Source organism: Melanerpes formicivorus, unplaced genomic scaffold (assembly GCF_026170545.1).
Source record: "Melanerpes formicivorus ecotype bairdi unplaced genomic scaffold, bMelFor1.0.p_v2 SCAF_14, whole genome shotgun sequence".
Taxonomy (NCBI): Eukaryota; Metazoa; Chordata; class Aves; order Piciformes; family Picidae; genus Melanerpes; species Melanerpes formicivorus.
This window is the reverse complement of record NW_027142366.1, coordinates 19142072-19169891: the sequence shown is the minus strand read 5'-3', so window position 1 is coordinate 19169891 and position 27820 is coordinate 19142072. Positions and strand designations below refer to the sequence as shown.

General features: G+C 62.9%; 2 protein-coding genes across 2 annotated transcripts in view; one reads left to right on the top strand and one right to left on the bottom strand.

The window, feature by feature from the left end:
• The first annotated feature begins 16539 nt into the window (after positions 1 to 16539).
• On the top strand, positions 16540 to 21911 carry ANTKMT (adenine nucleotide translocase lysine methyltransferase). The gene is made up of 5 exons (XM_068147321.1): positions 16540 to 16714; positions 16797 to 16901; positions 17908 to 18048; positions 20879 to 20929; positions 21483 to 21911. The coding sequence occupies exons 1-5, from the start codon at positions 16550 to 16552 to the stop codon at positions 21669 to 21671; spliced, it is 651 nt and encodes a 216-aa protein (XP_068003422.1). The 5' UTR covers positions 16540 to 16549; the 3' UTR covers positions 21672 to 21911.
• The window catches only part of CCDC78 (coiled-coil domain containing 78), a 31891-nt gene continuing 25938 nt past the window's right edge, over positions 21868 to 27820 (bottom strand). Inside the window, exons 12-15 of the mRNA XM_068147301.1 lie at positions 27309 to 27352; positions 25945 to 26011; positions 25050 to 25150; positions 21868 to 22640 (exon numbers count right to left, since the gene is read on the bottom strand). Coding sequence (XP_068003402.1) covers positions 22544 to 22640; positions 25050 to 25150; positions 25945 to 26011; positions 27309 to 27352 — 309 coding nt within the window. The 3' untranslated portion in view covers positions 21868 to 22543. The remainder of the gene's footprint in view (positions 22641 to 25049; positions 25151 to 25944; positions 26012 to 27308; positions 27353 to 27820) is intronic.

The window sequence follows — 27820 nt, the reverse complement described above, 5'->3', positions numbered from 1 at the left end:
GGTCGCTCACTTCGAGGTTCCTCTCTCCTGGGCTGGGTTCCTTTGGGTTCCTTTCCCCCAAGGTTGGTCACTTTGGGGCTCCTCTCTGCCAGGCTGGGTCACTTTGGGGTTCCTCTCCCATGGGGTGGTTCCATTCAGGTTCCTTTCCCCTCAAGTGGGTCACTCTGGGGTTCCTCATCCATGGGGTGGGTTCATTTGGGGTTCTTTCCCCCAAGGTTGGTCACTTTGGGGTTCCTCTCTCCTGGAGTGTGTTCCTTTGGGTTCCTTTCCCCCAAGGTTGGTCACTTTGGGACTCCTTTCCCCTGGGGTAAGGTCACTTTGGGGCTCCTCTCTGCCAGGCTGGGTCACTTTGGGGTTCCTCTCCCATGGGGTGGTTCCATCCAGGTTCCTTTCCCCTCAAGTGGGTCACTCTGGGGTTCCTCATCCATGGGGTGGGTTCCTTTGGGTTCCTTTCCCCCAAGGTTGGTCCCTTTGGGGTTCCTTTCCCCTGGGGTAGGTCCTTTGGGGCTCCTCTCTGCCAGGCTGGGTCACTTTGGGGTTCCTCTCCTGGCCAGCTCTGAGTGAGCAGGCCTGGGGGGGGTGATCCTCTCCCTGGCCCCGTGCTGGGGGGGTGATCCCAGCAGCAGAGCTGCTGTCAATGCTGATTCTCATCAGGGCCACTAGCCACAAGGCCTCATTGTGCCAGGCTGTGCCCTGCTGGCTTCCCAGCCCTGCCTGTTCCCACCACTGTCCCCTCCTCCGTGGGGGCTCCGTCCCCAGCCTTTGGGCTCCGCTCCTCGGGGCTGCAAGGGCATCCCAGGCTGGGGGGGAGGGGCACAGGAGCCCAGCCAGAGATGGGCCACGAGGCTCCTAGACACAGGTGGGATGTGGGACCCCAGCTGGAGACAGGGCACAGGGCCCCCAGCCAGGAAGGGAGAGGCATGAGACCCCCAGCCAGGGCATGGGACCCCCAGCCAGGGGTGGGACGTGGCACCCCCAGCTAGAGACAGGGCTCAAGAGCTCCCCAGCCAGAGGTGGAGCAAGGGGACAAGTGGCTAGAGTCAGTGCACAGGACCCCTGGCCACGGATGGGCCACAGGGGCCCTCCATCCGTGATGCCCACAGGGGCTCAGTGTTGCAGAAGCTCAGCCCCTGAGCCCTCCCCAGCCCCTGAGACTCCCCAAAGCCCCCAGGCTTGGGGTCCTGCCACATCACCCTGGGCCCTGGCGATGATTTGGTGCCTCCATGACCACAGCAGGCTGTGCCTTGCCAAGAACCCAACCCCAGAGAGTGCTGGGTCATGTGCTGATGCTGGGCCCCAGGGCAGGATCTGGCCCTGGGGGAGACCCATGGCAGTCAAGGATTCCAGAATCCCTCTGGATCTTGCTGGGATCCTGCTGATGCCAGAATTCCTGCTGGATTGTGCCAGGATCCTGAGGACTCCAGAATCCCCCCCTGGATTTTGCTGAGATCCTGAGGATTCCACAATCCCCCTTGGATTTTGGCAGCTGGCAGAAGCTGAGCAAGGCAGGGGGGAGGGGAAGGAGTGGGAAATCCAGCGGAGGAGGGGAATAAAGGGGCTGGAAAAGCCATAACCGAGGTGCAAAGGGAATTGTGCTGCCCACAACATCCTCCATATGCACTGGGGGTAGCTCCTGGCTGCTCTGACCCCCCCTCAATCCATTCCTCATGGCTCCATGTTGGGGTTTCATGCTCCAAGCTTCCAGAGCATTTCTGGCCAGCAGCAGGACCTTGTTTTGCTCCAAATCCAAAAGGATTTGGCCAAACCAACTCCTTCTGCCACAGAGGGGAGGGCTGGGACTCAGCTCTTGAGCTGCTGCAGAGCTTTTTGGTGCTGGAGCTTTTGGCCCTAGAGCACAAAGTCCTGTGAGGAGCAGCCTGGAGAAGAGAAGGCTGAGGGGAGACCTCTGGCTTCCTGCAACTCCCTGAGAGGAGGCTGGAGCCAGGTGGGGGTTGAGCTCTGCTCCCAAGTAACAAAGGATAGGACAAGAGGAAATGGCCTCAAGTGGGGGCAGGGGAGGTTCAGGCTGGATATGAGGAACAGTTTCTTCACTGAAAGGGTTCCCAGACGTTGGAATGGTTTGCCCAGGGCAGGGGTGGAGTCACCATGCCTGCAGCTGGTGCTTAGGGACATGGTTTCCAGTGAGAGGGCAAGGGGGAATGGTTTGGAGGAGGCAGAGCAGGGTTAGAGTGGAGCTGAGGCAGAAGTTGTTGAGTGTGAGGCTGCTGAGGCTCTGGCCCAGGCTGCCCAGGGAGGCTGTGGCTGCCTCCTGCCTGGGGGTGCTGAAGGCCAGGCTGGATGAGGCCCTGAGCAAGCTGTGCTGGTGGGAGGTGTCCCTGCCCATGGCAGGGGGCTGGAGCTGGATGACCTCTGAGGTCCCTTCCAACCTGAGCCATTCTGGGATTCTGTGATGGTTTAGTGGTGGCCCTGCAGTGCTGGGTGGAAGGTTGGCCTGGATGACCTCGAAGGTCTCTCCCAATCAAACACATTCTGTGATTCTCTTTTTGTGCCCTCCATCCTGTTGGCAGCTGCCCTCACCTCTGGCTGGGCAGGCAAGGGCACAAATGTGTCACACAATCAGGGCCAGGGCCTGGGCTGGGCTGGAAGGGACCTTCCAAGCTCACCCAGTCCAACCCCCTGCAGCCAGCAGGGACAGCTGCAGCCACAGCAGGCTGCTCCCAGCCCCAACCAACCTGCCCTGCACTGCTGCCAGCCATGGGGCAGCTCCACCTCTCTGGGCAGCCTGGCACAGGCTCTCCCCACCCTCAGCACCAAACATTTCTCCTTCTCTCCACTCTCAGCCTCCCTCTTGCCCTTCAAACCATCCCCCCTTGGCCTGGCCCAACAGGCCCTGCTCAGCAGTCCATCCCCAGCTGCTGAGCTCTTTGCTGTTCATTCACAGCTCTCCCAGGGGTCAGCCCTGTCCCCCACCCCCTGCTCACATCCCTGGGGACCCTGGGGACATCTTCCATACTTTCAAAGGCACAGGAATGCCAGACTGGGAGGGATCCCAAGAATCTTCTGGGGGTGATGGTGGAGCTGAGATGAGCTGGCCCAGCACCCTGCCAAGCTGAAGTCTCCAAACTCCCCAACACAGGGGAATCCACCACTTTGGGAGAGGATTCCAATGTCTAAGGAGCATCCCAGAGGGAATTCAGGCAGGCAGTGCCTCAGTTTCCCCACTGCAGGGTGGCAATACCAACCCTTCCCTGCTGCTGGGGGCTGCCCTGGCACCCCAGCACCCCCAGCTGCCTGCAGCCAGCCCAGCACTGCCCCTGGCCAAGCCAGCTCCTGCCTGGCCCCTTGGCAGTGGTGAGGCCATGGAGGGTGACACCACCACAAGCCAAACCCCATCCCAGCTCACGTTTCCTCCACAGGGTGGGAATGTGGTGGGAGGCAGCATGGAGGGGGTGGAGGAGAGCAGGCTGAGGGGGAAGCAGCAGTGTGCCAGGAGCTGAGGGGCTCTGGAGGGGCAGCTGGGCTTGGGAGGAGCCTGTGAGCCCCGGGAAGGCTCTGATGCCAGCCCAGTGTGAGCATCTCCAGGGATGGTCTCACTCCAGAAGCCTCCCCCCTCCCAGCTGCCCCCCATGAGGGTGGGCTTGGGGCACCCCACAGAGAGCAGCACCCCAAGAGCAGCTCCCATGGTGGAAATCATGGGATGCTTTAGGCAGGAAAAAAACCTTTAAGGTCACCAAGTCCAACGCTTATCTAACCCTCCCGAGGCTGCTGCATGCCCAGGGAGGTGTCTGGAGCTCCTCATTCCATGGCCCCAGCCCGGGGAGGGGGTGGGGTGGGGGTCACACACAGAGAGCCCATCCCAGGGACACCTCTGGGGGTGGCTGCTGCTGGGTGTCTGTGCTGGGACTGCAGTGCAGAGAGCAGTAGCACCCCTGGGCTGTCCCTGGTCCCTGTCCCGGTCCCTGCCCCCACTCCCTGTCCCCGGTCCCTGTGCCTGGTCCCTGCCCCGGTCCCTGCCCCCACTCCCTGTCCCCGGTCCCTGTGCCTGGTCCCTGCCCCGGTCCCTGCCCCCACTCCCTGTCCCCGGTCCCTGTCTCTGGTCCCTGCCCCGCTCCCTGCCCCGCTCCCTGTCCCCGATCCCTGCCCCGGTCCCTGTCCCCCTGCTCACTGTCCCTGCTCCCTGTCCTTCTGCTCCCTGTCCCCCCGCTCCCTGCCCCGATCCCTGTCCCCCCGCTCCCTGTCCCCCCGCTCCCTGCCCCCGCTCCCTGTCCCCCCGCTCCCTGTCCCCGCTCCCTGTCCCCCTGCTCCCTGTCCCCGCTCCCTGCCCCTGCTCCCTGTCCCCCTGCTCCCTGCCCCGGTCCCTGTCCCCCCCGCTCCCTGCCCCTGCTCCCTGTCCCCCCTTCTCCCTGCCACCGGTCCCTGTCCCCCTGCTCCCTGTCCCCCTGCTCCCTCTCCCCGGTCCCTGTGCCCGGTCCCTGCCCCTGCTCCCTGTCCCCGCTCCCTGTCCCCCTGCTCCCTGTCCCCCCGCTCCCTGTCCCCCCGCTCCCTGTCCCCCTGCTCCCTGTCCCCGCTCCCTGCCCCAGTCCCTGTCCCCCTGCTCCCTGTCCCCCTGCTCCCTCTCCCCGGTCCCTGTCCCCGCTCCCTTTGCCCGGTCCCTGTCCCCCCGCTCCCTGTCCCCCTGCTCCCTGTCCCCTCGCTCCCTGCCCCGCTCCCTGCCCCGCTCCCTGTCCCCCTGCTTCCTGTCCCTGCTCCCTGCCCCTGCTCCCTGTCCCCCTGCTCCCTGTCCCCCCGCTCCCTGTCCCCCTGCTCCCTCTCCCCGGTCCCTGCCCCGGTCCCTGTCCCCCTGCTCCCTGTCCCCGCTCCCTGCCCCAGTCCCTGTCCCCCTGCTCCCTGTCCCCCTGCTCCCTGTCCCCCTGCTCCCTCTCCCCGGTCCCTGTCCCCGCTCCCTTTGCCCGCTCCCTGTCCCCCCGCTCCCTGTCCCCCTGCTCCCTGCCCCGCTCCCTGTCCCCGCTCCCTGCCCCGCTCCCTGCCCCGCTCCCTGTCCCTCTGCTCCCTGTCCCCGCTCCCTGCCCCGCTCCCTGCCCCGCTCCCTGTCCCCGCTCCCTGTCCCCCTGCTCCCTGCCCCGCTCCCTGTCCCCGCTCCCTGTCCCCGCTCCCTGCCCCGCTCCCTGCCCCGCTCCCTGTCCCCGCTCCCTGCCCCGCTCCCTGTCCCCCTCGCTGTCACACAAAGGCTGCTGCCGTTTCGCGCCATTTCCCCCTCCCCAGCCCTTCTCCCCCCTTCGCCCTCCTCCTTCCCGGCTGCTGGATAAAAGCTGGGCCACAAAGGGAGGCACAAAGGCAGCCAGCCCTGCCCAGCACCCCCCGTGGGGACCTGTGTGCCTTGTGTCCACCCCGGGGATGTCCGTGCAGCCTGCCCACAGAGACCCAGGGGCCCCCATGGGACCAGACGGTCCCCCATAGGGTCAGGATGAGCTCCCTGGGGTTCAGAGATGCTCCACAAGGTCAGGATGAGGCTCCTGGGGTTCAGAGATGCCCCTTGGGGTCAGGATGAGGCTCCTGGGGTTCAGAGATGCTCCACAAGGTCAGGATGAGGCTCCTGGGGTTCAGAGATGCCCCTTGGGGTCAGGATGAGGCTCCTGGGGTTCAGAGATGCCCCTTGGGGTCAGGATGAGCTCCCTGGGGTGAGGGTAGGTATGCCATAAGGTCAGGATAAAGCTCTTGGGGGTCACAGATGCCCCATAGGAGTGGATGATGTTTCTGAGGCCAGGGCATGACCCACGAGGTTAGGGTGAGGCCCCCAGGGCCAGGAGATGCCCCACAGGGGCATGATGGGGTTCAAGGATGCCTTGCAGGGTTGGATGGTGCTTCTGGGACTGGGACAGTGATCCATAGGGTCAGGATGATGCCCTGGGGCCAGAGAATGCCCTAGAAGGTCAGGATGAGGCCTCCAGGGTTGGGGAATGCCTCATAAGGTCAGGAGGAGCCCCCTGAGGTTCACAGATGCTCCAGGTCAGAATGATGCCCTCTGGGACTGAAGGATTCCTTATAAGGCCAAGATGATGTTCCTGGAGCCTGGGGAGGCTCCATAAGATCAGGATGAGGCCCTTGGGGACCAGATACCCCAGAGAGTCAGCACGATGGCCCCAGGGTTAGAGAATGCCCCACGGGGTCAGGGTGATGCCCCTGAGGCTCAGGAATGCCCCAGGGGGTCAGGCTGATGCCCCTGGGGGTCAGGAATGCCCCAGGGGGTCAGGCTGATGCCCCACGGGGTCAGGATGATGCCCCTGAGGCTCAGGAATGCCCCAGGGGGTCAGGATGATGCCCCTGAGGCTCAGGAATGCCCCAGGGGGTCAGGCTGATGCCCCTGGGGGTCAGGAATGCCCCAGGGGGTCAGGCTGATGCCCCACGGGGTCAGGATGATGCCCCTGAGGCTCAGGAATGCCCCAAGGGGTTAGGATGATGCCCCTGAGGCTCAGGAATGCTCCACAGGGTCAGGATGATGCCCCTGAGGCTTGGAAACACTCCACGGGGTCAGGATGATGCCCCTGAGGCTCGGGAATGCCCCAAGGGGTCAGGATGATGCCCCTGAGGCTCAGGAATGCTCCACAGGGTCAGGATGATGCCCCTGAGGCTTGGAAACACTCCACGGGGTCAGGGTGATGCCCCTGGGGGTCAGGAATGCCCAGCAGCAGGGAGGATGAGGCAGTTTGGGCACCCATGTGCAGGGAGGGGACTAGGGTGGCACAGCCCAAGCCCTGAGCAAGCTCTGCCCCACAGGCCTTGGTGAGAGGAGAGGTGAGAGCCTGGTGACCCCGAGGACACCAACACCCCCAAACCTTTCCACCCTGTGGGGAGCTGTGCCCCAAAGCCTGCCGCAGGTGGGTGAATCCCCATCCCTGGAGGCGTTTCCAGGAGGCAGAGCTGTGGTGCTGAGGGCCAGGGCTCAGCCCCAGCCTGGGCAGAGTTGGGCTGGAGGAGCTGAACGGTGCCCTGCGGGCTGCTTCCGTCGCTGCGCCGAGGAGGGCTGCTGGCGGCTGGGGCAGGACCCCGGGGGGCCGCAGGGGCCCCCGCAGCCCCTCTCCCCCGCTCCGCCCGGCTCGCCGAGCTGCCGACAGCTGGCGGGAAGGAGCTTTCCCAGCACATGGCGACAAATTCCTGCCGCTCGGAGCTGCTTTGCAGCCGCCGCAGCCGGGGCTGGGGGGGAAGCCGCCGCGGAGAGAGGAGGATTAAACAGCTCTCGGGCTCCGCCGGCGCGTCCCGGGCGGCCCCCGCGCCCCGCCGGCTGCTCGCCCCCGCACCCCCAGGCGCTGGGGACACCCCAGGGCTGGGGCAGAAGGAGAGGTTGTCGCCCTCCCGCCCCCGCCGGTCCCAGCCAAATCTTGGGGCCCAGTAAGGAGAGCTCAGCCCTGACTGGGAATTGCTGCCTTAATTAATTTGCTGCGCAGCAGCAGCACAGTGGGAAGGGCTCTGGGCTGCCCCAGGGACCAGCTCATCCCCACGGACCATCCTCCTCCTCCTCTGCAACAGCAGCAGCGGCAGCCCCTCCCCCCGCCCCCAGGCCCCTGCTTTCCCCAGCTCCTCTTGCCACTGATTTTCTGCTCCAGCTGCCAGAGGGCACTGGAAAATTGGAGCAGTCCTGGAGCACTGGAAAATCAGAGCAATCCCTGAGGCCCTGAGTTGGACACAGCAGCAGCCCCAGGGGACAGCCCCAGGCAGTGTTCCTCCCCCTCAGCAGCCACATTGCTGCTTCTGGGCTTGTGCTGCCTGGTGCCCAGAGCTGGGCAGAGAGCAACATCAGGAGGTTCAGCCAGGGCAGGTGTAGGATCCTGCCCCTGGGGAGGAACAACCTCCTGCAGCAGGGCAGGGGAGGAGGGGACTGCTGGGAAGCAGCTCCATGGAGAAGGAGCTGGGAGTGCTGGGGACAAGAAGTTCCCCAGGAGCCAGAAATGTGCCCTGGGGGCCAAGGAGGCCAAAGGTGTCCTGGGGGGCAGGAAGAGTGTGGCCAGCAGGGCAAGGGAGGTTCTCTTCCCACTCTGTACTAGCAAGACCACATCTGGAGTCCTGGGTGCACTTCTGGGCTCCCCAGTTCAGGAGAGACAGAGAACTGCTGGAGAGAGCCCAGGGCAGGCTGCAGAGCTGCTGAGGGGCCTGGAGCAGCTCTGGCAGCAGCAAAGGCTGAGAGCCCTGGGGCTGAGAGCCTGCAGAAGAGCAGCCCCAGAGGGCAGCTGAGCAATGCTCAGCAAGAGCTAAAGGAGCTGTGGGGGGCAAGAGGCTGGGGCCAGGCTCTGCTGAGTGCTGCCCAGGGCCAGCAGAAGGGGCAGCAAGGGGCAGAAAGTGTCAGGCAGGAGGTTGGAGCTGAGCAGGAGGAGAAAGTTGTTTGGGGTGAGGCTGCTGGAGGCCTGGAGCAGGCTGCCCAGAGAGGTTGTGGAGTCTGCTGGTGTGGAGAGCTTCCAACCCCCCCTGGGCACTGTGCTGCTGGGCAGGGTGCTGGGGGTGCCCTGCTGGAGCAGGGCTTGGGTGGGTGAGCTCCAGGGCTCCCTTCCAGCCCTACCCTGCTGGGGTTCTGCCATTAAGTGTCCCAAGCTGCAAGCCCTTGGTCTGGGAGTGGAGCATCCATGTGTGGGGGTGCAGCTGTGTGCAGCCTCACTCCAAGGGCAGAACCTTTGCTCCCACAAGTCAGGGTGAGATGGGAGCAGGTCACACACCTTGGCTGCTGCCTGTGCTGGCTCCTGGGCAGAGGGGGTCTCCAGGTGGGAATCCTGCTCCCCCATCCTAATTCCCCTGCACCCCTACTGAGGCTGTGCAAAGGGCATGGCCATACGTGGATGATGTCCCCATGGTGCAAGCAGAGTAGTGCTTGGGAAGCCCTCAGAGCCCACCCAAAGCTCAGGGAGGAGCAGGGAGAAGGTGACTGTGATGAAACTCCAGGAGAGATGAGGATGGGGCTGTGGGCAGGGAAGCCACCAGCCCTTTGTGTGCCCACTGCCCTAACTAGGCTGTCATTGACCCAGGGCTGGCTTGGTGTGCTGGGGTGAGAGGGTGCTAATAATGGGTGGGCAGAGGCTGCAGAGGCTGTGGGGGCTGAGAGGGCCCTGCTGACCCTTCCTCAACACTTCCATGCACTGCAATTTTACTACAGCCACTGCTCCCTCGCAGCAGGAAAGCCACAGCCTGAGGTGCAGCAGCAGGCACAGCCCTGCCAGCAACAGCCAGCAACAGTCAGCAACAGCCAGCAGCAGCCAGCAACAGCCAGCAACAGCCAGCAACAGGCAGCAGGAACCCACCCAGGCAGGAGCAACCAACAGCCCCCAACAGCCTCAGGAGAGTGAGCAACCAACAGCTGTGCACAGCCACAGGAGAGTGAGCAACCAACAGCTGTGCACAGCCCCCAACAACCACAGCAGAGAGAGCAACCAACAGCTGTGGACAGCAACCAACAGCTGTGGACAGCAACCAACATCCACAGGAGAGTGAGCAACCAACAGCAGTGCACAGCCACAGGAGAGTGAGCAACCAGCAGCTGTGCACAGTCCCCAACAGCCTCAGGAGAGTGAGCAACCAACAGCTGTGCACAGCCACAGGAGAGTGAGCAACCAACAGCTGTGCACAGCCCCCAACAGCCACAGGAGAGTGAGCAACCAACAGCTGTGCACAGCCTCAGGAGAGTGAGCAACCAACAGCTGTGCACAGCCCCCAACAGCCACAGGAGAGTGAGCAACCAACAGCTGTGCACAGCCACAGGAGAGTGAGCAACCAACAGCTGTGCACAGCCTCAGGAGAGAGAGCAACCAACAGCTGTGCACAGCCACAGGAGAGTGAGCAACCAACAGCTGTGCACAGCCACAGGAGAGTGAGCAAACAGCAGCTGTGCACAGCCCCCAACAGCCACAGGAGAGTGAGCAACCAACAGCAGTGCACAGCCCCCAACAGCCACAGGAGAGTGAGCAACCAACAGCTGTGCACAGCCCCCAACAGCCACAGGAGAGTGAGCAACCAACAGCTGTGCACAGCCACAGGAGAGAGAGCAACCACCAGCTGTGCACAGCCCCCAACAGCCACAGGAGAGTGAGCAACCACCAGCTGTGCACAGCCTCAGGAGAGCGAGCAACCAACAGCTGTGCACAGCCTCAGGAGAGTGAGCAACCAACAGCTGTGCACAGCCACAGGGGAGTGAGCAACCAACAGCTGAGCATAGCCACTGGAGAGTGAGCAAACAACCACCAAGAGCCAGCAGCAGCCACCAGCTGTGCACAACCTCCAGCTGCAGGGTGCTGTGTGCACTCGTGTGAGGAAGCATGCACAGGCACTGACAGCTGTGCACACCCTCCAGCTGCAGGCTGCTGTGTGCACTGGTGTGAGCAAGCATGCACAGGCACCACCAGCTGTGCACACCCTCCAGCTGCAGAGTGCTGTGTGCACTCGTGTGAGGAAGCATGCACAGGCACTGACAGCTGTGCACACCCTCCAGCTGCAGGCTGCTGTGTGCACTGGTGTGAGCAAGCATGCACAGGCACTGACAGCTGTGCACACCCTCCAGCTGCAGGCTGCTGTGTGCACTGGTGTGAGGAAGCATGCACAGGCACCGACAGCTGTGCACACCCTCCAGCTGCAGGGTGCTGTGTGCACTGGTGTGAGCAAGCATGCACAGGCACTGACAGCTGTGCACACCCTCCAGCTGCAGAGTGCTGTGTGCACTGGTGTGAGCAAGCATGCACAGGCACCGACAGCTGTGCACACCCTCCAGCTGCAGAGTGCTGTGTGCACTGGTGTGAGCAAGCATGCACAGGCACCGACAGCTGTGCACACCCTCCAGCTGCAGGCTGCTGTGTGCACTGGTGTAAGCAAGCATGCACAGGCACTGACAGCTGTGCACACCCTCCAGCTGCAGAGTGCTGTGTGCACTGGTGTGAGCAAGCATGCACAGGCACCGACAGCTGTGCACACCCTCCAGCTGCAGAGTGCTGTGTGCACTGGTGTGAGCAAGCATGCACAGGCACTGACAGCTGTGCACACCCTCCAGCTGCAGGGTGCTGTGTGCACTGGTGTGAGCAAGCATGCACAGGCACCGACAGCTGTGCACACCCTCCAGCTGCAGGCTGCTGTGTGCACTGGTGTGAGCAAGCATGCACAGGCACCGACAGCTGTGCACACCCTCCAGCTGCAGGGTGCTGTGTGCACTGGTGTGAGCAGGCATGCACAGGCACCGACAGCTGTGCACACCCTCCAGCTGCAGGCTGCTGTGTGCACTGGTGTGAGCAAGCATGCACAGGCACCGACAGCTGTGCACACCCTCCAGCTGCAGGGTGCTGTGTGCACTGGTGTGAGCAGGCATGCACAGGCACCGACAGCTGTGCACACCCTCCAGCTGCAGAGTGCTGTGTGCACTGGTGTGAGCAAGCATGCACAGGCACCGACAGCTGTGCACACCCTCCAGCTGCAGGGTGCTGTGTGCACTGGTGTGAGCAAGCATGCACAGGCACCACCAGCTGTGCACACCCACCAGCTGCAGGCTGCTGTGTGCACTGGTGTGAGCAAGCATGCACAGGCACCGACAGCTGTGCACACCCTCCAGCTGCAGAGTGCTGTGTGCACTGGTGTGAGCAAGCATGCACAGGCACCGACAGCTGTGCACACCCTCCAGCTGCAGGCTGCTGTGTGCACTGCTGTGAGCAAGCATGCACAGGCACTGACAGCTGTGCACATCCTCCAGCTGCAGGCTGCTGTGTGCACTGGTGTGAGCAAGCATGCACAGGCACCGACAGCTGTGCACACCCTCCAGCTGCAGGCTGCTGTGTGCACTGGTGTGAGCAAGCATGCACAGGCACCGACAGCTGTGCACACCCTCCAGCTGCAGGGTGCTGTGTGCACTGGTGTGAGCAAGCATGCACAGGCACTGACAGCTGTGCACACCCTCCAGCTGCAGGGTGCTGTGTGCACTGGTGTGAGCAAGCATGCACAGGCACCGACAGCTGTGCACACCCTCCAGCTGCAGGCTGCTGTGTGCACTGGTGTGAGCAAGCATGCACAGGCACCGACAGCTGTGCACACCCTCCAGCTGCAGGGTGCTGTGTGCACTGGTGTGAGCAAGCATGCACAGGCACTGACAGCTGTGCACACCCTCCAGCTGCAGGCTGCTGTGTGCACTGGTGTGAGCAGGCATGCACAGGCACCGACAGCTGTGCACACCCTCCAGCTGCAGGGCGCTGTGTGCACTGGTGTGAGCAAGCATGCACAGGCACTGACAGCTGTGCACACCCTCCAGCTGCAGGGTGCTGTGTGCACTGGTGTGAGCAAGCATGCACAGGCACCGACAGCTGTGCACACCCTCCAGCTGCAGAGTGCTGTGTGCACTGGTGTGAGCAAGCATGCACAGGCACTGACAGCTGTGCACACCCTCCAGCTGCAGGGTGCTGTGTGCACTGGTGTGAGCAAGCATGCACAGGCACCACCAGCTGTGCACACCCTCCAGCTGCAGGGTGCTGTGTGCACTGGTGTGAGCAAGCATGCACAGGCACTGACAGCTGTGCACACCCTCCAGCTGCAGAGTGCTGTGTGCACTGGTGTGAGCAAGCATGCACAGGCACCGACAGCTGTGCACACCCTCCAGCTGCAGAGTGCTGTGTGCACTGGTGTGAGCAAGCATGCACAGGCACCACCAGCTGTGCACACCCTCCAGCTGCAGAGTGCTGTGTGCACTGGTGTGAGCAAGCATGCACAGGCACCGACAGCTGTGCACACCCTCCAGCTGCAGAGTGCTGTGTGCACTGGTGTGAGCAAGCATGCACAGGCACTGACAGCTGTGCACACCCTCCAGCTGCAGGGTGCTGTGTGCACTGGTGTGAGCAAGCATGCACAGGCACTGACAGCTGTGCACACCCTCCAGCTGCAGAGTGCTGTGTGCACTGGTGTGAGCAAGCATGCACAGGCACCGACAGCTGTGCACACCCTCCAGCTGCAGGGCGCTGTGTGCACTGCTGTGAGCAAGCATGCACAGGCACCACCAGCTGTGCACACCCTCCAGCTGCAGGGTGCTGTGTGCACTGGTGTGAGCAAGCATGCACAGGCACCGACAGCTGTGCACACCCTCCAGCTGCAGGGTGCTGTGTGCACTGGTGTGAGCAAGCATGCACAGGCACCGACAGCTGTGCACACCCTCCAGCTGCAGAGTGCTGTGTGCACTGGTGTGAGCAAGCATGCACAGGCACCGACAGCTGTGCACACCCTCCAGCTGCAGAGTGCTGTGTGCACTGGTGTGAGCAAGCATGCACAGGCACCACCAGCTGTGCACACCCTCCAGCTGCAGAGTGCTGTGTGCACTGGTGTGAGCAAGCATGCACAGGCACCGACAGCTGTGCACACCCTCCAGCTGCAGGGTGCTGTGTGCACTGGTGTGAGCAAGCATGCACAGGCACCGACAGCTGTGCACACCCTCCAGCTGCAGGGTGCTGTGTGCACTGGTGTGAGCAAGCATGCACAGGCACCGACAGCTGTGCACACCCTCCAGCTGCAGGCTGCTGTGTGCACTGGTGTGAGCAAGCATGCACAGGCACCGACAGCTGTGCACACCCTCCAGCTGCAGAGTGCTGTGTGCACTGGTGTGAGCAAGCATGCACAGGCACCGACAGCTGTGCACACCCTCCAGCTGCAGAGTGCTGTGTGCACTGGTGTGAGCAAGCATGCACAGGCACCGACAGCTGTGCACACCCTCCAGCTGCAGGGTGCTGTGTGCACTGGTGTGAGCAAGCATGCACAGGCACCACCAGCTGTGCACACCCTCCAGCTGCAGGCTGCTGTGTGCACTGGTGTGAGCAAGCATGCACAGGCACCGACAGCTGTGCACACCCTCCAGCTGCAGGCTGCTGTGTGCACTGCTGTGAGCAAGCATGCACAGGCACCGACAGCTGTGCACACCCTCCAGCTGCAGAGTGCTGTGTGAACTGGTGTGAGCAAGCATGCACAGGCACCACCAGCTGTGCACACCCTCCAGCTGCAGAGTGCTGTGTGCACTGGTGTGAGCAAGCATGCACAGGCACCACCAGCTGTGCACACCCTCCAGCTGCAGGGTGCTGTGTGCACTGGTGTGAGCAAGCATGCACAGGAACTGACAGCTGTGCACATCCTCCAGCTGCAGGGTGCTGTGTGCACTGCTATGAGCAAGCATGCACAGGCACCACCAGCTGTGCACACCCTCCAGCTGCAGGGTGCTGTGTGCACTGGTGTGAGCAGGCATGCACAGGCACTGACAGCTGTGCACACCCTCCAGCTGCAGGCTGCTGTGTGCACTGGTGTGAGCAGGCATGCACAGGCACTGACAGCTGTGCACACCCTCCAGCTGCAGGGTGCTGTGTGCACTGGTGTGAGCAAGCATGCACAGGCACTGACAGCTGTGCACACCCTCCAGCTGCAGGCTGCTGTGTGCACTGGTGTGAGCAAGCATGCACAGGCACCGACAGCTGTGCACACCCTCCAGCTGCAGGGTGCTGTGTGCACTGGTGTGAGCAAGCATGCACAGGCACCGACAGCTGTGCACACCCTCCAGCTGCAGAGTGCTGTGTGCACTGGTGTGAGCAAGCATGCACAGGCACTGACAGCTGTGCACACCCTCCAGCTGCAGGGTGCTGTGTGCACTGGTGTGAGCAAGCATGCACAGGCACCACCAGCTGTGCACACCCTCCAGCTGCAGGGTGCTGTGTGCACTGGTGTGAGCAAGCATGCACAGGCACTGACAGCTGTGCACACCCTCCAGCTGCAGAGTGCTGTGTGCACTGGTGTGAGCAAGCATGCACAGGCACCGACAGCTGTGCACACCCTCCAGCTGCAGAGTGCTGTGTGCACAGGTGTGAGCAAGCATGCACAGGCACCACCAGCTGTGCACACTCTTCAGCTGCAGGGTGCTGTGTGCACAGGTGTGAGCAAGCATGCACAGGCACCGACAGCTGTGCACACCCTCCAGCTGCAGGGTGCTGTGTGCACTGGTGTGAGCAAGCATGCACAGGCACTGACAGCTGTGCACACCCTCCAGCTGCAGGGTGCTGTGTGCACTGGTGTGAGCAGGCATGCACAGGCACCGACAGCTGTGCACACCCTCCAGCTGCAGAGTGCTGTGTGCACTGGTGTGAGCAAGCATGCACAGGCACTGACAGCTGTGCACACCCTCCAGCTGCAGAGTGCTGTGTGCACTGGTGTGAGCAAGCATGCACAGGCACCACCAGCTGTGCACACCCTCCAGCTGCAGGCTGCTGTGTGCACTGGTGTGAGCAAGCATGCACAGACACCACCAGCTGTGCACACCCTCCAGCTGCAGGGTGCTGTGTGCACTGGTGTGAGCAAGCATGCACAGGCACTGACAGCTGTGCACACCCTCCAGCTGCAGGGTGCTGTGTGCACTGGTGTGAGCAAGCATGCACAGGCACCGACAGCTGTGCACACCCAACCAGGAGTGTGAACCACCCTGCATGCCAACCATTGTGCACAGCCATGAAGCAGCAGCCATGCACACAGCCCCTCACAAGGCCACACAACTACTCTGGCCACCCCCCGGGAAACTTACCTTCCCCCCACCACCCGGTACAGACACCCCTGGGGCACGCTCCCTGAACCCCCCAGTACAGACACCCCCAGGTCTCTCCCTGAACCCTTCCTTCATACGGACATCCCTGGGTCACAGTGAGACCCCCTCCAACACAGACACCCCCAGGAACTCTCCCTGAAGCCCTCCTTTGGGTGCAGACACCCCCAGGGCACTCTCAGACCCTCTCTGGCTCAGACACCCCCAGGATCTTTAGACACCCCCAAGATCACTCTCAGATCCCCATCCTCACACAGACACCCCCGGGGCACTCTCAGACCCCCCCGGTACAGACACCCCCGGGGCACTCTCAGACCCCCCCCGGTACAGACACCCCCGGGGCACTCTCAGACCCCCCCCGGTACAGACACCCCCGGGGCACTCTCTGGTCCCCCCCGGTACAGACACCCCCGGGGCACCCTCTGGTCCCCCCCCGGTACAGACACCCCCGGGGCACTCTCAGATCACCCCCGGTACAGACACCCCCGGGGCACTCTCAGACCCCCCCCGGTACAGACACCCCCGGGGCACTCTCAGACTCCCCGGTACAGACCCCCCCGGGGCACTCCCTGACCCCCACCCCGGTACAGACACCCCCGGGGCACTCTCAGACCCCCCCGGTACAGACACCCCCGGGGCACTCTCAGACCCCCCCCGGTACAGACACCCCCGGGGCACTCTCAGACCCCCCCGGTACAGACACCCCCGGGGCACTCTGCGGTCACCCCCGGTACAGACCCCCCCGGGGCACTCTCAGATCCCCCCCGGTACAGACACCCCCGGGGCACTCTCAGACCCCCCCCGGTACAGACACCCCCGGGGCACTCTCAGACCCCCCCCGGTACAGACACCCCCGGGGCACTCCCTGACCCCCACCCCGGATCTCTCCCCGCCCCCTCCCCGCCCCGGCCGCTCCCCGGTCACGCCGGTGCCGGTGCCGGTGCCGGTGCCGGGCGGGGAGCGGCGGCGGAAGGCGTGCGGGGAGCGGGGGGCGGGGAGCGGGGCCGGCCCCTTCCGGCAGCCATGGAGCCGGAGGAGCTGGGGGAGGCGGCGTGGCCGCTGCCGGCGGGGTCGCGGCTGGGCGGCTGGGGGCTGCTGGAGCTGGCGGTGGGCAGCCTGGGGGCAGCCTGGGCCGCCTGGGCCACGCTGCTGATGCCAGGCTTCCGCCGCGTCCCGCTGCGGCTGCAGGTAGCGCCGCTCGCCCCTCTGTGCCCCCCGAGACCCCCCGGCAGGGATTCACCATCCCCCACCCCAAATTGTGCCCCCCCAGGTGCCCTTCCAGGCCTCCGGGCCCCGGCAAGTGGCGAACGCCCTGGCGCTGCTGCGGGGCCGGCCCGGCAAGACGGTGGACCTGGGATCGGGAGATGGACGGCTCGTAAGGGACTGCTGCTGGGCGAGCTGCGGGGCGCTGGGGGGGTCCTGGGAGGGACAAGGGGGGCGAGGGCAGAATGGAGCCCCCCGGCCCGGCTGCTGCCCTGCTGCTGGCTCTCAGCCTCTGGGTGGTCCTCGTGGCTGTGGTTCTGGATCATCATAGGTGGCCTCAGGTAGTCCTGGGTAGCCCTTGGTGGTCCTAGGTGGTCCTCGACAGCCATAGGTGGTCCTGGATAGTCTTAAGACAGCTCCTGATGGTCCTAGGTGGTCCTAGACTGCCCTAGACAATCCTGGACAGCCCCAAATGATCCTAGGTGGCCCTAGACAGTCCTAAATGCCCCTCCTGGCTGTGGTCCTGGACTGTCCTAGGTGGTACTAGATGTCTCTACACAGCCCTAGACAGATGATCCTAGACAGCCCTAGGTGGTCCTAGGCAGCCCCAGGTGGTCTTAGCACTAGATGGCCGTAAGCAGTCCTAGATGCCCCTCCTGACTGTGGTCCTGGACTATCCTAGGTGGTCCTAAATGGCCCTAGGCAGTTGTAGATGGCTCTAAACAGTCCTGGATGGTCCTAGACAGCCCTGGATGGTCTTAGACACCACTAGTAGAATGGTCACAGACACCTCTAGATGGTCCTAGACAGCCCTGGATGGTCTTAGACACCACTAGTAGAATGGTCACAGACACTTCTAGATGGTCCTAGACAGCCCTGGATGGCCAGGGACACCCTGGACACACTTGGATGACCAGAGATGGTCCCAGGCAGCACTAGAAGGCACCCCTAGATGGTCCTGTCCTAGATAAGCCCTAGATAGATGCTCCTGGGTAATTCTGGAGAGCCCTAGATGTCCCTGGGTGACATCACCTTCAGTGAGCAGAGCAGGAGTGAGGAGGAAGGAACCTGGAAGGTGCTGAGGACTGAGGTCACCCTGCAAGAGCAGCTCCTGTGCCCCAGGTTGTTCCCCAGGCTCAGCTCCCAGGTTCATTTCAGTTGCTGCTCTCTGTCTGCAGGTGGTAGAGGCCTACAAGCAAGGGCTGAGGCCTGCAGTTGGCTATGAGCTCAACCCCTGGCTGCTGTGCCTGTCCCACTGCCGGGCCTGGAAGGCTGGTTGCCACGGGAAGGTCTCCTTCCTGAAGAGAGACCTCTGGAAGGTAACAGATCCCAAAGGTCTGCTTGTGCTCAGGGCTTGGGCTGCCCTCTCCAGCCCTGCTGCTGGCTCCATGCTCCTTCTCCCCAGTCCCTGCTGCTCCTTCTCCCCAGTCCCTGCTGCTCCTTCTCCCCAATCCCTGCTGCTCCTTCTCCCCAATCCCTGCTGCTCCTTCTCCCCAGTCCCTGCTGCTCCTTCTCCCCAATCCCTGCTGCTCCGTCTCCTCAGTCCCTGCTGCTCCTTCTCCCCAGTCCCTGCTGCTCCTTCTCCCCAGTCCCTGCTGCTCCTTCTCCCCAGTCCCTGCTGCTACCTGAAGGGAGGTTGTAGCCAGGTGGGGGTTGGTCTCTTCTCCCAGGCAGCCAGCACCAGAACAAGAGGACACAGTCTCAGGCTGCGCCAGGGGAGGTTCAGGCTGGAGGTCAGGAGGAAGTTTTACACAGAGAGAGTGATTGCCCATTGGAATGGGCTGCCTGGGGAGGTGGTAGAGCCACCATCACTGGAGGTGTTCAGGAGACTTGATGGGGTGCTTGGAGCCATGGGTTAGTTGTTTAGGTGGTGTTGGATGATAGGTTGGACTCGATGATCTCAAAGGTCTCTTCCAACCTGGTCCTATTCTATTCTATTCTATTCTATTCTATTCTATTCTATTCTATTCTATTCTATTCTATTCTATTCTATTCTATTCTATTCTATTCTATTCTATCCCATCCCCAGTCCCTGCTGCTCCTTATCCCCAGACCCTGCTGCTCCTTATTCCCAATCCCTGATGCTCCTTCTCCCCAGTCCCTGCTGCTCCTTATCTCTAGTCCCTGCTGCTCCTTCTCCCCAATCCCTGCTGCTCCTTCTCCTCAGTCCCTGCTGCTCCTTCTCCTCAGTCCCTGCTGCTCCTTCTCCCCAATCCCTGCTGCTCCTTCTCCTCAGTCCCTGCTGCTCCTTCTCCCCAGTCCCTGCTGCTCCTTCTCCCCAGTCCCTGCTGCTCCTTCTCCCCAGTCCCTGCTGCTCCTTCTCCTCAGTCCCTGCTGCTCCTTCTCCCCAGTCCCTGCTGCTCCTTATTCCCAGTCCCTGCTGCTCCTTCTCCCCAATCCCTGCTATTCCTTCTCCCCAGTCCCTGCTGCTCCTTCTCCCCAGTCCCTGCTGCTCCTTCCCCAGTCCCTGCTGCTCCTTCTCCCCAGTCCCTGCTGCTCCTTATCCCCAATCCCTGCTGCTCCTTATTCCCAGTCCCTGCTGCTCCTTCTCCCCAGTCCCTGCTGCTCCTTCCCCAGTCCATGCTGCTCCCAGGAGGTGGGGATCCATCCTCTTTCCCAGGGGAACACCAGCTGGTGGTGCAGGCTTTGGGAAGGGGTCTGAGGAGCTGCTGACAGGTGGTGGCCTTCAGAGTCATAGAATCACAGAACCAGAGCCTGCTCTGGGTTGGGAGGGACACCAGGCTGGCAGATGGCACCATCTGGGAGCTGGTGTGGATCTCTTAGGGGGCAGGAGGCTCTGCAGAGGACAGCCTGGACAGCTGGGCAGAGCCCAAGGCATGAGGCTGAACAAGTCTGAGTGCCAGGTTCTACCCCTTGGCCACAACAACCCCAGGCAGTGCTGCAGGCTGGGGACAGAGTGGCTGAGAGCAGCCAGGCAGAGAGGGACCTGGGGGTGCTGGTGGACAGCAGCTGAACAGGAGCCAGCAGTGTGCCCAGGGGCCCAAGAAGGCCAAGGGCATCCTGGCCTGCAGCAGGAAGAGTGTGGCCAGCAGGAGCAGGGAGATCATTGTGCCCTGTGCTCAGCACTGCTGAGGCCACACCTTGAGTCCTGTGTCCAGCTCTGGGCTCCTCAGGTCAAGAAGGACATTGAGAGACTTGAAGGTGTCCAGAGAAGGGCAAGAAAGCTGGGGAGGGGTCTGGGGCACAGCCCTGTGAGGAGAGGCTGTCCTGTGAGGAGGGGACCTGGGAGTGTGTAGCCTGGAGAAGAGGAGGCTGAAGGAGACCTCATTGCTCTCTACAGCTCCCTGAGAGGAGGCTGCAGCCAGGTGGGGGTTGGGCTCTGCTCCCAGGCACCCAGCACCAGAACAAGAGGACACAGTCTCAAGCTGTGCCAGGGGAGGTTTGGGCTGGATGTGAGGAAGAAATCCTTCCCAGCCGGAGAGATTGGCCATTGGGATGTGCTGTGCCTGGGGAGGTGGTGGAGTCACCCTCCCTGGAAGGCCTTAAACAAAGCCTGGCTGAGGCACTTGGTGCCATGGATGAGTTACTAGAAGGTGCTGAGGGGTAGGTTGGACTTGATGATCTCAAAGGTCTTTTCCAGCCTGGTTAATTCTGTGATTCTGTGACCTCCAGAGCTCACCCAGCCCAGCCCCCTGCACCCAGCAGGGACATCCTCCACCAGCTCAGGGTGCCCAGAGCCCTCTCCAGCCTCACCACCCAGGGCTGGAGCCTCAGCCACCTCCCTGGGCAGCCTGCTGCAGTGTTCCAGCAGCCTCCTGGGGCAGAACTTGTTCCTCACATCCAATCTCAATCTGCTCTGCTCTAGTTTGAAGCCATTGCCTCTAGTGCTGTCCCTGCAGGCCTTTGGGAGCAGTCCCTCTGCAGCCTTCAGCAGGACTCAGGTACCTGCAGCCTGACTGGAGAGCACCCAGCAGGCAAGAAGCTGCTTCTGGAATGATGCTGGAGGCAGCGGGAGGCTTTGCTTTCCCACCCAGCTCCTGGTCACACCAAGACATCCCCAGCCCACACCTTGTGAGGCATCCTTGTTCCCTCCAAGGTTCCCAGGATGGCTTGGAAGGTGCTGAGCCACTCCAGCAGCTGTGCCTCTGCCTGCTGCTGCTTTCATTCTGCTTTTCCTTCTCTCTGAAGGTGAACCTTTCTGACTGCCACAACGTGATCGTCTTCCTGGCCCCCAGCGTGGTGAGTTGGTTTCCCTTGCACCCCAAACTCTTCTGAGGGAGCTCAGGGGATCAGCAGGGGCAGTGGCAGAGGGCAGGCCCGGGGGCACTGCTGCAGGTGCTTTGGCTGCACTGCTTGAGTTCATGGAGCCATGGAAGCGCTTTGGTTGGATAAGAGCTTCAAGGTCATCGAGTCCAACCCAGCACCACCAAACCATGGCCCTCAGCACCACATCTGCAGGGCTCTGAAACCCCTCCAGGGGTGGGGACTCCACCCCTGCCCTGGCTGGCCTGGGCTGGGCCTTGACAGCTCTCAAGGAGAAGAAATTGTTCCTCATGGCCAACCTGAACCTCCCCTGGGGCGGCTTGGAGTTGTTCCCTCTCCTCTTGTCACTTGTTCCTTGGTCCCAGTCCCAACCATGGACAGGGTTAGTGCCAGCCCTGCATTTTGGAAGGGTCTTTGGCTGAGGTGGCACTCACCAGCCCTGCCAGGAAGGTGCTGCCCTGTGGTCCTTGGTGGCACTGCCGCGCTGTGACCATGGCTGCCTGGCCCTGGCTGTCTTCTCTCTCCCCAGAAGCCTCCCCTAGCGGCCAAGCTGCTGGCAGAGCTCCCTGATGAAGCTCGGGTGGTGGCTGGACGCTTCCCCTTCCCCTCCTGGACCCCCAGCAGCAGCCTGGGGCAGGGGCTGGAGCAGGTCTGGGCCTATGACATGAAGGAGGTGAGGAGGGCAGCGCGGCGCAGCCCCGAGGGGAGCGCGGTCTGACTGCAGCCTCCCCCGGCCTGCCACGGAGGGTTGGAGCTTCTCCAGGGCTCACAGGGAGAGGCCTCCTTGGCCAGGCTCTCCCTCAGCACCTGCAGGCTGGCAGTGCCTTGCTTTGCCAAAGAGGGGCAAAGCAGACCTGGAGGTGCTGGAACTGTCAGAGGCTGAAGGACTGTACCCCCAGTGCCTCTCTCTGGACGGTTTGCTGCTTTATTGCCAAATAAAACATCTGGTTGGTTCTTCCCTTGGGATCTGCCTTTGTCCTGCAGCTGCAGGGTGCTGCTGGAGCCAGAGCAGCCACTGCTTTGCTTTGCTCTGCTCCATCATCCCTCTCGAGGTGGCTCAGGAGGGACACTGTCCGGCTCAGCTCCTGCTGAGGATGGGTTTGGCCCTGCTCATGTTGCAGACCATTCCCTTTGCCACTTCAGCACAGAAGAGAAAGCTTTTCCCACCATGAAAGAGCAGCTCCTGGGCCACAGTCTGGCATGAGCCAGCCCTGGCCTTGTCTCCTGGAAGCTGACAAGGAAACAAAGGCAGCAGCAGTGCTAGGCCTTGGACTCGGGTCTGGCTCTGACCCAGGAGAAAAATCCCCCCAGGAACAGGAGCCTGCCCCTGCAGCCCCCCAGCCTGGGAAGCTGCCCTGTATCCCGAGGTGAGAGGTGCTGGGGGAGCACCAAAGTCCTCCAGCCAGGGGCTCAGGGGGCAGGGGAGGCACAGTTGTCCCATTCTAGTCCTCTGAAGTTGACACCAAGGCCACCCACAGGAGTCCCCTGGCTGTGGCTCCCAGGGGACACTCACCTTGGCCAGTCCACAGCCCAGACAGCTCCTTCCACCTAAACCCTTCTAAGTCCTGCTCCTTCCTGAGCTGCTGCTTCTCAGAGCCGTGGTGGAGAGCTCCTGGCCCCAGGCTGAGTGTCCTGGCTGGGGGCCAGCCCTGCACCCTGCTGCAGCTGCAGGATCTGCTGCTTGTACCTGCAAGGGAAGCAGCAGTGGCACTGCCAGCCTGGGCACTGCTGCGGGGTAGGGGCAGGCTGGGGAGCTGGGCAGAGAGCAGCCTCATGAGGTTCACCAAGGGCAGGTGTGGGATCCTGCCCCTGGGGAGGAACAGCCTCCTGCAGCAGGGCAGGTGAGGAGAGACCTGCTGGGAAGCAGCTCCAGGGAGAAGGACCTGGGAGTGCTGGGGACAGCAAGGTCCCCAGGAGCCAGAAATGTGCCCTTGGGGCCAAGGAGGCCAAAGGTGTCCTGGAGGGCAGGAAGAGTGTGGCCAGCAGGGCAAGGGAGGTTCTGCTTCCATTCTGCTCTGCCCTAGGGAGGCCACATCTAGAGTCCTGGATCCAGCTCTGGGCTCCCCAGGTCAGGAGAGACAGAGAACTGCTGGAGAGAGCCCAGGGCAGGCTGCAGAGCTGCAGAGGGGCCTGGAGCAGCTCTGGGAGCAGCAAAGGCTGAGAGCCCTGGGGCTGAGAGCCTGCAGAAGAGCAGCCCCAGAGGGCAGCTGAGCAATGCTCAGCAAGAGCTAAAGGAGCTGTGGGGGGCAAGAGGCTGGGGCCAGGCTCTGCTGAGTGCTGCCCAGGGCCAGCAGAAGGGACAGCAAGGGGCAGCAAGTGTCAGGCAGGAGGTTGGAGCTGAGCAGGAGGAGAAAGTTGTTTGGGGTGAGGCTGCTGGAGGCCTGGAGCAGGCTGCCCAGAGAGGTTGTGGAGTCTGCTGGTGTGGAGAGCTTCCAACCCCCCCTGGGCACTGTGCTGTGGGCAGGGTGCTGGGGGTGCCCTGCTGGAGCAGGGCTTGGCTGGGTGAGCTCCAGGGCTCCCTTCCAGCCTCACCCTGCTGGGGCTGTGGGATTCAATCACTCTCTGTGTGCTGCACACTAAGGACAGGCAGGGGCAGCTGGGACACAGCAGCCAGCCCAGGCACTTAACTGTGCTGGGAGCTGAGCCCCAGCAAATCCAAACCCCCAGCCCTGTCCAAGGGCTGTGTTGGCTCTGCTGGGTTATGGTAGCAGCAACCTGAGCTCACAGCCAAGCTGGCTGGAGGGTCCAGCAGCTGGATCAATGCTCTGACAGATGTGGCCAGCTGCTTCTCACCTCCCCTTGCCCCAGCAGCTGTTCTGCCAGCTTCAGGCAGTGATGAGCCAGGGAGAGGACTTGGTGCTGCTGGGTGGATTCAGATTTTAGGCAGAGCCTATCTTAGCTTCCTCCAAAGGATCATAGGATCCCAGGCTGGGCTGGGCTGGAAGGACCTTCCAAGCTCACCCAGTCCAACCCCCTGCAGCCAGCAGGGCCAGCTGCAGCCACAGCAGGCTGCTCCCAGCCCCAACCAACCTGCCCTGCACTGCTGCCAGCCATGGGGCAGCTCCACCTCTCTGGGCAGCCTGGCACAGGCTCTCCCCACCCTCAGCACCAAACATTTCTCCTTCCCTCCACTCTCAGCCTCCCTCTTGCACTTCAAACCATCCCCCCTTGGCCTGGCCCAACAGGCCCTGCTCAGCACTCTGTTCCCAGCTCTCTTCTGGCCTCTTGAAGCTCTGCAAGGCCAGCAGGAGGTCTCCCTGGAGCCTTCTCCTCTGCAGGCTGCACAACCCCAACCCTCCCAGCCTGGCCTCCCAGCAGAGGGCTTCCAGCCTCCCAGCACTGCTGTGGCCTCCTCTGGCCCTGCTCCAGCAGCTCCCTGCCTGTGCTGAGGGCTCCAGAGCTGCCCCAGCCCTGCAGGGAGGTCTCAGCAGGCACAGCAGAGGGGCAGAATCCCCTCCCTGCCCCTGCTGCCCACACTGCTGGGGAGCAGCCCAGGCCAGGCTGGGGCTGGGCTGGCAGCACTCAGTGCCAGCTCCTGGCCAGCTCTGCACCCCCAGCACCCCCAAGGCCTTCCCCACAGGGCTGCTCCCAGCCCTTCACCCCCAGCCTGGCTTGGTACTGGGGGCTGTGCTGACCCTTGGCCTCATTGAGCCTCATGAGGGTCCCCTGGTTCCCTTCTCCAGCCTGCCCAGGTCCCTCTGGCTGGATCCCCTCCCAGTGCCACCCACACCACCCAGCCTGGTGCCAGCTGCAGAGTGCTGAGGGAGCCTGGACCCAGGCTGTGTCATGGAGGAAGATGCTAAACAGCACTGGAGCCAGTATGGACCCCTGAGGGACACCTCTGGTCATGAAGGCTGGGTGGGCACAGAGGGTAGGAGCCCCCTGGCTGAGCAGACTCAGCCCCCCCTGCCTTGTGGGGCAGAGCTGGGGGCAGCTGCCCACAGAGTGCTGCTGCAGGCCCCCACCCGTGGGGAGGCAGCAGCCAGGCCCGGGGCCGACAGCCTGGTGGCCATGGTGATGTCAGCAGCAATTAGCCTGGGAGAGAAGCCTGGAGCAGCCAGCCAAGAGCACAGGCAGGGGGGTGCCAGCAGCTCACCTTGCCAGGTGCTTGCCTATGTACTCCTGCAGCTCTGCCACCTGCTCCTCCGCCACCGCCGCCCGAGTCAGCAGCTGGCTCCTCTCCTGCTCCAGATCCTCCTGGGGAGGCAAGGCAACAGGGAGGCCACAGGGAGGGCTGTGGGAGGGAAGGGGCTCGGTGCCCCTCTGCCAAGTGAGCCTGGCCACTTCTTCATCCCTGGGCTCTGGTGTCCTATGTGAGCAAGCACAGCCTGCTGTGCCCGGGGGGAACAGCGGTGTGCAGGTGCCAGCCCTGCAGGGCACCAGCCGGGCAGCCTGGCCACAGGGGCTCTCCCCCCCAGGAGAGCAGCCCAGCAGGGTGGCATTGCAAGGGACCTCTGGAGATCACCCAGGCCAGAGCCAGGGTCCCCCCCAGCAGCTTGGCCAGGATCACTATGGCCAGGGGGCTGAAGAGGAGCCAGGGGGTGCCCAGGGGGCCAAGATGCCAGCAGCAGCCTGGCCTGGAGCAGCAGTGGGGTGGCAGCAGCAGCAGGGCAGGGATTGTCTCCATGTGCTGGGCACTGCTTGAGGCCATAGCTTGAATCCTGGGTTCAGCTTTGGGCCTCTCACTCCAAGAAGGACATTGGGGGCTTGGAGCAGGTCTTGATGATCTTCAAAGCCTCTTCCAACCTAACTAATTCCACGGCTCAGATTCAGACCAGACCTGAAGCAGGCCAAACCCAGAGCCAGATGGTCACAGCTACCCAGGCAGGAGCAGCACAGAGCAGCAATGAGGAGCTCCCAGGGCTGCCCTGCTGCTGGTGGCAGTGACCTGGGGGCTGCCAGGGTGGACTTGTTGGGCTGAGGCCAAGCCCCACAAGGCTCTGTGGGAAGCTTCCCAGCTCCAGGCTGGAGCAGCCCTGCCTGAGCTTTACCTGGGTGTTGTGTGTGAACTCCTGGAGCTGCTTCCTGAGCTCTGCCCAGCCCTTCTCAGCCAGCAGCCTGGGAAAGGAAAAACATCTGATCACAGCCAGACCTTCAGCCCCAGCCCACCCACAGGTCACACAGCTCTGGGCAGGGACTGGACACCACTCTGTCCATCCAACCATGAGCTCCAACTCTCCTGATGTCCCAAAGTTCAGGGCACAAGGTGCTGTCTCTGTGCCTGGTCATGAGAGTCACAGAACCCCAGCAGGACAGGGCTGGAAGGGAGCTCTGGAGCTCCCCCACCCAAGCCCTGCTCCAGCAGGGCACCCCCAGCACCCTGCCCAGCAGCACAGTGCCCAGGGGGGGTTGGAAGCTCTCCACACCAGCAGACTCCACAACCTCTCTGGGCAGCCTGCTCCAGGCCTCCAGCAGCCTCACAACAAACAACTTTCTCCTCCTGCTCAGCTCCAACCTCCTGCCTGACACTTGCTGCCCCTTGCTGCCCCTTGTGCTGTCCCTGGGCAGCACTCAGCAGAGCCTGGCCCCAGCCTCTTGCCCCCCACAGCTCCTTTAGCTCTTGCTGAGCATTGCTCAGCTGCCCTCTGGGGCTGCTCTTCTGCAGGCTCTCAGCCCCAGGGCTCTCAGCCTTTGCTGCTCCCAGAGCTGCTCCAGGCCCCTCAGCAGCTCTGCAGCCTGCCCTGGGCTCTCTCCAGCAGTTCTCTGTCCCTTCTGAGCTGGGGAGCCCAGAGCTGGCCCCAGGGCTGCAGCTGTGGTTGATGAAGATGCTGACCATGCCTGGGCCCACTACTCACCCAGGACCTGATGTGGTTTTGAGGCTCCCACATTTCCAAAGCCTGGGAAGTCCCAGCTCAGATTGCTCCCAGGCTTTGTTCCACCTCTCCACAGAGAGCCTGAGCAGAGTGATGGAGCAGGGGGAAGGGACCCCTCCAAACTAAGCTGATCAAGGCCGTGTCAGGAAGCCAGGGAGGCGTCAGTGCAGGGTCACCCAAGGGTTCCAGCCCAGCCTCTGTGCTCCCCTCCAGCCCACACTGGTGGTGTTCCCTGCTCCTTTCCCAGGCTGTGGCCCACCAAGGCACTCAGGCACATGTTTCACATCAGCTTCTGAAGAGGTCAGGGGGACAGCAAACGTGGTGAAGCCAAACATGGGCTTAAGAGCTTCCTTGGCTCAGGGCCCCAAGGCCCAGCTCAGAGCAGGCAGGCAGCAGCTGCCTCTTCTTCCCAGAGCACTCCCCACCAGCTCACTTCCTCCCTGTTCATCACCACTTCCAAGCCAGCCCAGCTGGGATGCCTCAATCCCCACAGCAAGGAGCCCTCAGGAAGAGCAAGGTCTGGAGAGGCAAACAGCACTTACTGCTCAGGGGGCAGCGGGAGGGCAGGGCTGAGCTTCAGGCTGTTCTGAGGGGAAAGGGAGAACACAGCCCTGTGAGCAGGAAGCCAGCAGGAGCTCCCCTCAGCCCCCTCCCTCCCAAGGGACCCAGCACCTCCTGGCACCCTCAGAGTCCCCAGTGCCCTGCAAGGGGGTGAGGGGCAGCTAAACCTCAAGGCTTAGGTCTCCCATCCTCTGGGGTTTGAAGTGCATCTCATGCAAACCAAGGGCTGGCTCTGGCCAGGCAGCAGCAGGGAGAGGAGGTGGAGCTGCACATCTCACTCTGCTCTTCATGCTGAAGGAGAGGCACCCAGGAGCACAGAGCCCCATCCTGTCCTGCCTCCCTCACCTCTCCAGGCAGTCAGGGAGTCTGCTGGCCTGGCAGCTCTCCCATGGCAGCTGCTGCCCCTCAGCCCTCCCGCCGTGCCACAGCCCCAGCCCATGGCTCCTGCTGGGCCTGACTGTGCCTCACCCCGCACAGCCCCGGGGGCACTGCC

Excerpts from the sequence above, each read along its gene's own strand:
- ANTKMT (XM_068147321.1), top strand. The coding sequence starts at position 16,550 with ATGGAGCCGGAGGAGCTGGGGGAGGCGGCGTGGCCGCTGCCGGCGGGG. Across the intron at positions 16,902-17,907 it reads GATCGGGAGATGGACGGCTC|GTGGTAGAGGCCTACAAGCA; the intron begins GTAAGGGACTGC and ends CTCTGTCTGCAG. Across the intron at positions 20,930-21,482 it reads TCTTCCTGGCCCCCAGCGTG|AAGCCTCCCCTAGCGGCCAA; the intron begins GTGAGTTGGTTT and ends CTCTCTCCCCAG.